The 10,503-nt window shown below is 40.8% G+C and overlaps 1 protein-coding gene across 1 annotated transcript; it reads left to right on the top strand.

Annotated features, from left to right (window-relative positions):
- The first annotated feature begins 399 nt into the window (after positions 1-399).
- Positions 400-3,387, top strand: LOC107786038 (trihelix transcription factor ENAP2-like). Its single transcript, XM_016607474.2, has 2 exons — positions 400-1,436; positions 3,132-3,387. Exons 1-2 carry the CDS (start codon positions 575-577, stop codon positions 3,143-3,145), a joined length of 876 nt encoding a protein of 291 aa, XP_016462960.1. The 5' UTR covers positions 400-574; the 3' UTR covers positions 3,146-3,387.
- The last annotated feature ends 7,116 nt before the right edge of the window (positions 3,388-10,503 follow it).

Here is a 10,503-nt window from a genome sequence, read left to right as displayed (position 1 = left end):
CTTTCAAAACTTATGCCCAACGCCTACTTAAAATTTTGAAAAATACATGTTTTCAAAAACTAGGGGTAAAATAATAAAATAAAATAGTAACAAAACAGTAACCAACTTAGCTAGAAAGATCTGTCCGAACCTGCAAAATCTGATCCAAATCAGATTTCACTTTTCTCCCAACTTAACTTCTCAATCTCATCCTCGGCCCATTCCCACTTCTCCGTTTCGTCCATCACACAACTCACGCCCGACAAACAAATACATTTACCTGAAAATAAAAATTAAAACAGGAAATAATCGACAAATTTCAATTCCAACAACAACGTTACGTACTCACGTAAGGCAACCCAATCCCGTCCTGTTGCCGTCCTTTACTTCCCCTAATCGCGATCGTAGCTTCACGCGCCATTTCCCTTATCCCGGCGACTTCATTTCCTTATGTCATCATCTCCGTACACTCAACATCTCCTACTCATGCGGTTCACGCGCTTTTCCAGTCCTAACCGGCGCTTCTCCTTTTTACCCTTCCCTCTTTCACTCCTTTTCCTCCTCATTCTCTTCTTCTTGTTGATTTTTCCGATCAATGGGTGAAATTACTGCACCCTCCACACAGGTAACGGCGCCGTCAAGGCCATTGCCGTTTCGTGAGGATTGTTGGACTGAAGAAGCTACCTGGACGCTTGTTGATGCTTGGGGACGTCGTTATATCGAACTGAATCGTGGATTTCTCCGTCAAACAGATTGGCAACAAGTGGCGGATTCTGTAAATGCTCTTCACGGACACACCGCGAAAACTCGGCGAACCGATATTCAGTGTAAGAATCGGATTGATACGCTGAAAAAAAGGTATAAAGTTGAGAAGGCAAAAATCGTTGAGTCTAACGGAACCCTAACATCATCCTGGCCCTTTTTCGAACGGCTTGATTTTTTAATCGGGAACTCCGGCAACAAAGTTACCGCGGTGATGGTGTCTCCGTTACCTTTACCGTCACGGTCTCCGCCTATGGGAGTGCCGTTGCCTAACCGGCGATCGATGACGACGGCAACGGCTGCTCCGGTGGTGACACCGGTTGTTTTGCCTCAGAAACGGCAGATGCCGGTTTTGGATGATTCGTATTTCAGGAGGAATTATTCGGCGGTAGCTGCTGCTGCTGCTGCTACAGCAGGAGGGGAAGAGGATTATGATGATGAGGAGGAAGAGGAGGAGGAGGAAGATATGGGGATGAGTGAGGAAAAGGATGGGATGAGGAGGCTGGCGAAGGCTATAGAGAGATTTGGAGAGATATATGAGAGAGTTGAAGAGATGAAACAAAGACAAATGGTGGAGTTGGAGAAGCAGAGGATGCAGTTTGCTAAGGATTTGGAGGTTCAAAGGATGCAATTGTTTATGGATACACAAGTCCAGCTACAGAAGATTAAGCATACAAAGCGGTCTGGCTCTGATGGTATAAAGTTTATATCTTTTGATTTCACATGAAGCTGTTTGCTCTTTTTTACCATTTATTTATGTGGAAGTTCAAAGCTTGTTTGCTTAGCATGTGTTTATGCATGTATTAGTGATCAGTGTCTTCTATTGTTGTTAATATTAAGTTCCTTTCAATGATTTATCTGTTATGAGTTATATAATAGTGAATGTTGTGCCTCCAAACCTACATATAAGTGTAATAGAATTGGTGAGGCTAACATGGATGTATAGTTCTACATGATTGAACAAAATTAGAAATGATCAAATGGTGCAAGTAGACATGTGAAGGGTAAAATAAGAGGTCACTTGAGAAGTTTGACTATGTCCTACGTGGACATTCAAATGTTCTAGCCGCAAGTGTTATGTATGATGATTTAAGGTGCGAAAATAGAACAAACTAGACCTAGCATAATATGGAGGGGACTTATTTTATAAGGTGTACAATCTCTCTAAATCAAAGTGAACTTGGCTTGCAAAAAAATATATTAAAAAGCGAAGGATCTATATAGGCAATAGCCGCGACACTAACTAGTTGGGATTGAGATTTATTTGTTCTTACACTTACATTAACATTGGTTGGGGTTAAGCTTAGAGTATGTAGTTTTATAGAACCTCTAGGTTTAGAGAACTCCTATTTTCTTGCTTACAAGTATTGGAATGTACTAGGACCCACTAGTGCAGAAAGTATAAAGGATTAATATCAGCTCGGAATTGAGACCTGGTTGATATTTATTAATTGACTATTATTATGTGAAACATCCAGCAGCAAGGACTCTTGAAGTTTTGTGTTGATCATCATTGTGGCTTGAGTTGTATTTGTTGTTGTGGGGGTTTGTAATTCTTTATCTTATATTGAGTATTTAATTATAGGATAAAAAGCCATGCACTTTGTTTTGTTAGTTGGTTTCTAAAAATTATAAGAAAAATAACATTTTACCCCTTTTGTAATCGGTCAACTAATCTAAAGATAGCTGTCACTGCCTGGAAGTTGAGGTAGGAGGAGGAAAATGTTAATTGTTCAGTGTTGGAGGAGATGTTTGATTTTTAAGGCAAAGTTAGAGAATAAAAATGATTTCACCAGTTTCTAAATTGATTATCGTCCATTACGCTTTTGTGGGAGCTGAAGGTTAGCTTTGAACTGTCATATTGTTGTTTTGAGAGTCTTAATTCTGAATACTCATGTGAATAACTTCTTGTTTATTTGTTGCTTATTGTTGAACTGTGAATGTTGCACGAGAATTTGTTGATTTGTGTGTGGAGCAGGATCTTGAACTTCTACTGGTAACATATTGGTATACTTCCTGATGCTAATAGTTGCTAGAAGCCTAGAAGGAAAGAAATTTTTCTAAAGCAGTTCCTTAAGCAAGGGTTTCACATTCTAATTGCTCTTTAGCTATAAAAGACTTATTTGTGGGATAGTAAGATGACATTCAATGATAACTTGCTATATTACATGCCAAACTAGTTGAACGTTTATTTAAAATTCTGATATGCCTCTGAATGTTGTGTTAGACATTTTCTAAAGCTGAATGTTGTTTTAGATATTTTCTAAAGATGAATATGCAATGAGTACGAAAGCATTTATTTCGTCATTTAGTAGTGATTGACAAATGAATGATTGCCTGTTCTATGACTATCTTGTACTGTCTAAAATGCTACTTTTTTAATGTTGCAGATATCTATAGCTAGCTCTGTGGCAAAAGAGCACTTGAAAAGAAGTGGGATTGCGAAACTATGGTGAGGCAATCCAGTCGGTACTCCTTTAGTTGTCTCCAAATTCATGTCTAATGATGACCTAATATAATTGATTATCACTTTTTTGAGCAGGAACAGTTGGTACCTGTAGTTAATTTTCCTTTTATTTAGCGGATTTAAAGTACAATATTAGTCCGTGTAGAAAATTTTCTTTATTGAAATCAAGGTACCTTTTCAACATTTTATTGGCTAGTCCATGGATTAGACGATGGTATATCAATAAGGTTATACGGACATGCATTCTCTGGGAACTGCCTATTTCGCATTGTTTTAAATTACATTGCAAAAGTTTGGTAGATAGAACAATCCCATGTCAATCCCAGTGCAAACTGCAGATAACATTTCTTATTTTGGTGACTATTTTCAGGTTATGGATTTTGTATTTCGTTTCTAGTCTTTTGTTTGCTCCTTTAGTTCATGTGACTTGTATGATATGCATGTGTGGTTGATGTGATGGTCGCGATCTCGGCAAAAAATACCCTCTCCTCCCTTATTTTCTCTAGGGAACTTCACTTGGCTTATGTCAAGATCTTAATGAGATTGGTTGGTCTTGAAAGTTGCTTTTTAGAAGTATCATGGTACTTTCCGCCAGTTGTTTAGTTCTTCAGGAACGTTATTGGTTATAGACTATTCTCTATTGGATATCAGAAAGTATTGGAAGTTTGGTGGAAGGGTAAGAGGAAGATTTGGGAGACTATTCCTGAGGAACAAAAGATGTTCTGAAAGCAAATATGATAACATTCACATTTTGAAGCATAGATGTATATCTTTTTTGGTGTTGTAGTGCAGATCAGAAGATGTTAATACAGCGGATAGGATAGATTTCCTCAGCTTCCTACAGTAATTGTAAAGGAACTGAGATGTCTATAATTTTCGGAACAACCTTACCATTCTCAAAACAGAGTCTGAAGGTATTGGAAAAAGGTGAGGATGAAGAAGATTGGCTCTACCAGAGTGCCAGTAAGATAAGGAGCTGACTTTGATTTCTTCCATTAGTCAATGATTATTCTGTTTGTTTTCGACCAAAAGTGTCCCAATTTTGCAAACTTGACGAACTGTTAACATTCATGATTATAGAAAGGACCAAATCCATTTGCGAAAAGAAAATGAATTCAAAAGTTTGTTCTTTTAAGTCTGACCAATGATGGATTTGTCAAAGTCAGCAAATGTTTGTCAAATGCAGGATATTGATCCACTGGATATTAGAGGCATAAGACATAAGAATGGATTTCTCTAATTGGACGTATATGTTCGTTACTAATAAATTGAGCAAGTCATCACCTTAGCTTAGTGATCGAGGCTAAACCTACACCACTATAGAGTAGCGAGGATGGTCGATGCAGTTTTACCCAACGAGGTCGGGATCGATTTTCACAGGGAGTTAATTAGGCTTGGAGTTGGGTATCTAACTAATCTAGATGTGCGTGTTGTTCTTAATTGCACTTCCAAACATTGTTGCGATTGATTCTATTCTAATTTTATACTATTGTATGCTAAGTGTAAGCTAAGTACAATATTTTTGGTGAAAGTTTTCAAGTGTTAAAAGGCACTAGGGAAGTGACTTCCGCCTAGGTGAGTATCTAATGGGTATCAAGAATCTAGGGCAAGCTTGTTATGACTGGGGTCGTGATATAATCATCACACATAAGTGCTCACTCTATACCTCTCGGTAGTTTGAGTGACTTTGCCCGATTTGGCTTTCTCAAGCCCAAATGGGTGTTCATACAATACAAGTGAAATTGGCTCAAGTCGGGTATTACTATCTCTAGGTTTAACCCTTTAATTGGGGCTATCAATCTCTTGAGTTCACCCCAATTCCTTATTAGCCTAATTTTCCTAGACTTAGTCCCTCTTTTTCAAGAAGAGCTTAAGTCATAAAGGCATGAGTCAGTGTTTGCAATCACTATTTCTACAATTTTAGCATGAACTAGGCTAAATATCACTAACCCATAAACAATTAAGCCCTAAAATTCAAGACCCATTAAATACTCACACTAGGGTTGGGCCACAACCCTAGTGGGTCTAGCTACTCATAATAACAACAGAAATCAAAGATAAAGATGAAATATAAGCCATAATATTAAAGTACAAGATGAAAATCTAAAGTTTGAAGGTAAATCTACTCTAAAATTGCCCAAAAAGGGAAAAATCAGCCGTTCACTTGCTCTCCTCAACAAAACTTAACCTAAAATTGATAAAATGATCTATTTATACTAGGCTGAAAATTTCGGACAAAAATGCCCCTGCGGAGTTTTCGCGAACACATAATTCTGACCGCGTCCGCGCTTGGGCTTTTGCGGCTGTGTAATAGTGAGCGCGTTCCGTGTTTCTTCATATTTGGGCCTGGGTAGATCTTCGTTTCGCGGACCGCGTAATGTTCACCGCGTCCGCGTGAGATTCCTTCGCGGCCGCCTAATTTGGACGCGGACCGCCTTCTTCATTTATGCCCATCTTGCAAAGTCTCTGAACCTCGACAAACGTTGTCCGCTAAATTCTAACCGCGGTCGCGCTAGTCACTTCGCGGTCGCGTCTTTCTGCCGCTCTCAGCGCTCAATTTTAGTGCTCAAAACAGCCTCTCTGAATCTCTATTTCGCGGTCCGCGGAATAATGGCCGCCTTAGTGATGATAATTTCATGGCCGCCCTTTTCTATCGCGGTCCGCGTTCCACAGTATTGGTCCAGACTTGGTTTTTGTTCAAGTTTGACTCCTTTAAGAGTTGGTTATGGCTTCTTTGGTTTATTTCGAATAAAACCCTGCAAGCAAACACATTAAGTTAGTTTTCGGGAATACCTTCACGCATTTTTGGCCCAAAACCCAAGTAAAAAAGAGAGTAAATAATAGGCTAAAATCCCTACTTATCAACTCCCCCAAACTTAAGCTTTTGCTTGTCCTCAAGCAAACAAGGTAATTCCCACCTCCACAAGAAAAATAAATAAAAATTTCAGCTGTCCTAAGATGACTTCATCAAGCATCAATTGGTACTAACAATTACCCTCAACACAAATGCATTATCAACAACATCATGCTATGACTTTTTGAGTTCCATAGTTCTAATGTGACACAAAAGCATCAAGAGTTGATTCAATTCATCAAGGAAGCTCGCTCTCTCACGTAGGTCATTGTGGATCCCAAACTCCTCCTCCTCTACTCTCCATGAGCAAATCTCACTTTATAGAATGTGACACTCAAAACAAGGATTGTAAAGAAGTGCGTTCATCACTCTCAAAAGAATGCCACAAGTCCGGCTCTAAGTACCATAAGCTTGCCCCTTATGTAAATCACCACTAATGTAAACTCACTCAACTTGAAATCATATAGGGCTTTAGCAGGATGTAATGAAGGCTTTTTGGATCAAGGTAGGACATAATGAACTATGATGATTTCATCTTTCCTTAAGCACTCCATTTTCTCATTTCGGTTCATACTTTCTTAACTCTTTGAGTCATTTTCTTCTTCCTTAGGGGAACTAGAGAGACACATTGTCACTCTTTCTTGTTCATGACAATCATTTTTCTCCTTTTCTCATCATTTCATGCCTTTCAACATTGTTTTCTTTGAATCCCTTCAACCTTTTCTTTCTTTTTGACATATTTCTTTTTAACTCTTCATCCTTTTCTTTGCCTTTCCTTTTCATCAATTCTTTTTGTTCTTTGTACCTTTCATCACTTTGAAATTCCTCGTCTCTCCTCCAAACTTATGTTTTTGCTAATTGCTCATCATGAATGCTAAGGAAAGATTGGGTGCCAAGAGAGGGTTATTATAAAATGGATGAAGGCTTGTAATGTGGCTATTGAATGAAAAAGGCTTAGGCTCAAAGGGGTTACCTAGGGATATCATATTGGTAGGCTACAAAAGCTTTCACAATTCAAAAGGGACCAAGGAGAGCCTACAATCACTTCTCAAGTCGAGCTACACTTAGAATTTCGCCTAGACAAACATTCAGGGCAAGTTCTAGACTTATTGGCACGGGACTTGGACTTGCAATTAAATACATCACCTCTCTCTCAAGCTAATGGATTGTTAAAGAGAACAGAGTCGAGGGCCCACAACAACCCTAGCTAAGATTGAAGATCACAGATGGCTCAAAGAAACCACTTGATGATAGTTTTAGTCAACTCAAGAGTCTAAAGGTCACAACTAGAGCTATTCTTTGTCAATCAACTTGTTTCTAACCATGAGGTCGAAGGTAAATGTGTTAGTACCAAGTGAAGCCTGCTTGAGACATTTTTATTCATTACTACTACATATCAGAGCAAAAAGAAAAACAGACTCAATCCTTTAAGACGGTTGTCACGCCATCCATCGTTGGGAAGAGCCACCTGGTTCACACAATATCCACCTTTGAAAAGAACCGTGGCATTAAGAAAACCAACGGCTTATTGATCACGCAAAAATGTGAAAAGAAGCTAAAAACTCAAAAAGAAGCTACTAAAGGAAATAAGAAGCTAAGATATTAAGGAAAAATACAAAAGAAGTTATAAAGTAAACTATAGAAAGTAAAATGAATATGTACAATAACGGAGCGAACCGAATATATACAAAATGGAGATGAATATATACATGGAATGGTAAAGTTATATACATACCAAAAGTGAAAAATAACGAAAGTGAAAATAACGATAAGTAAAAATAAAGGAGAATAGTATTATAATTATTACATGCCAGTCATCAAATCAAAATAAGACCCCCCTCCCCCCCCCCAATAAAAAATAGCATTGTCCTCAATGCTAAAAGCAAAAATAAGATTAGGGAAGGGATAGAGAGTAAAGAAAACTCCTTATGTGGTCTATGTCTACATGGGGTCAGGCTCACTAGTGGGGACCTCGGACTACATAAGATCATCAACTCCCTCCGGGTCCTCCAACTATATCTCCAGGTCCTCTGACTGGGGCACCACAAATCCTCTCACCCGCTCTCTGTCAGCTTCCTGCTCTAATGCCTGTGCTATCTGTGCTACAGGGGCAGTCTCCTCCATAAGCAGGTCCAGTGGAATATCTCTGGTAGAAGTGAACTTCTCTACCTCCTTCTTCAGCAACTCCACTGACTCTTTTGAAGCTTGAGTCTTCTTCATCTTTTTGATTCTTGCCCAGCTTCTTGATCACCTTCCCATGAGTATCTAATGTCTCCAGGATTTTCTTTAAGTTGTCGAGGAGCTTCTTCTGGTTGTCCAGAAGCTCCTTCAATGAATCCTCCACTGATGGAGGTACCTGAAGCTGCGCTGGGGTTGCCTGTGCTGCGACTGCACTGGATAAGACATACAGCTTTGATGTAGCTGCCTGCAACGAGTTGTTGACGCTGGATAGCGTCTGAGAGACCCGCAGTGAAGTTTGAGGATATGCGAAAGATGAGGGCACAGATAATGGGGCTGTGACAGATGTCCCGGATGAGGGAGGTGGCATAGCATCCAAAGAACCCTCCGTTGTGGAAGGCTCGGAACCAGTGGCCATTACCCTTGGCTCTTCAGACTGGCCAGTGGAGGTAGTAGCTTTGCCTTTGGACTTCGGGTTGTCTGCTCCCTGAAGGCTGTACCAAGAGAAGGGCCTTTCCGGCTTCACCTTCATGTCAAAGTGTCTCCCTCAACCTCCTGGTCCTCTAGGTACATAGTGATGAAATTTGGGTAAGGGTAGGACCTTTCTTCCTTCCATATTGCCTTAGATATGTTCTGGGCCATGAGGTTCCCCACATTTATTGGGTACCCCGCCATGATGGATGCTATGAGGATCGCCCGGGAGAGTGGAATGTCACTGTCATGCTGGCACGGATCAAGGCGGCTGCAGACGAAGGTGCACCACCCTTTGACTTCAAAGATAAGGGTGTTTCTGGCAATTGAGACTCCCGGTGTAAGCCAGGCCGGTGTTGTCCCTGGTATGGCTATCACCTCTGCTACCCATGGATGGGCTGCTTCATCTAATGCCAACTTTTGTATGTATAGAGCAGCGTCTACATCATCAAACCCTGCATATGTATTCAAAGTTTTGCCATCGAACCAGATCTTCTTATTTTGTACTTTAGTCACATAGGTACCCTTTTTGATGTGGGCAACAATGGCGTAGAATTCCTTGACTAGGTACTCATTTGCTTCCGGCAACTTGCTGGTGAAGAATTTCCACCCCACTCTTTCATCAAATTGTCTCTTCACATTCGGGTTGTGAGGGAGAAGGTCTCTTTCTATGAAATGTCGCTCAAGGGTGAGCGACCTTTGTGGCCACCATTCCCGGAATTTGTGGTAGGACTTCTCACTTACGAACCTATCTTGCGACACTGCCGGCTTCCTTGATCTAATCAACCCCCCCTCATGAGTATCACCTCCTCTACCGTCATCTGGAACCTCTTCTTCATCATCAATATCAATAGGAGCAGCTGTTAAGGCCGGAGTTGCACCAGAAGGGGCAGATGGTGCCGAAGTGTCACTACCTCGTTCTGAGCCATCAAATGACTCAGATGAGGAGGTGGGTTGATTGACGAGATGGATAGGTTGAGATTGAGCCTCGGGTTGTTGTACAGATTCTCCCTCGGAAATCTCCCGAGAAGGGAGGTATTCACTAGTGTCCGAGGAGTTAGCCTGAGGTCTCACAGATGGTGCCTTTTTGGTAATAATCTTCTGAGGTGCTAAGGGTGCAGTCTACTTCCCTTTGCCTCGGCCTCGGGAGGATTCTCCCCTCCCTTTTGATTTGTCGGGACCACCACGAGATTGCACCATTATCTGCACACACAATTAGTGAAAGATCATTAGTATTGTGGTTCAATGAATCCTTAAAGAAATGCAGATGAAATGAAACAGTGCACCGCGGACCGCGAAAAAATGGGCGCGGCCGTGAGGAGGTTGGACTCAAACTACCAACTCTCTGATCATGGTTTTCTGCGGACCGCGAAATTTGGGACACGGCCGCGAAAGATCAAACACGGACCGCGTAAAAATAGACGCGGCCGCGAAAGCAATTGCTAAACTCTCTGAAACTCATGAGCGCGGACCGCGAATTTTGGACGCGGCTGAGTAAGTTCAAACGCGGACCGCGGAAAAATCACCGCGTCCGCGAACATGCAACCATACTCATCTCTCACAAATTAAAGAACGCGGACCGCGTAAAATGGACCGCGGTCCGCGGAGTTCAAACAAAATGGGTACTCGCACATTTGAAACCTAGGGTTTTTACTAAGTGCAAAAATTAATGCAATTAACATACATAGTTAATAACCATATCCCCTATTAGGAATGTAAAACAATTACCCACATGAATTTAAGCATCAATTAAGCATGATTTTGAGATTGTGGCATGTATTAAACCCTAACT

Source organism: Nicotiana tabacum, chromosome 17, assembly GCF_000715075.1.
Source record: "Nicotiana tabacum cultivar K326 chromosome 17, ASM71507v2, whole genome shotgun sequence".
NCBI classification, from domain to species: Eukaryota; Viridiplantae; Streptophyta; class Magnoliopsida; order Solanales; family Solanaceae; genus Nicotiana; species Nicotiana tabacum.
This window is presented reverse-complemented; position numbering and strand designations above follow the sequence as displayed.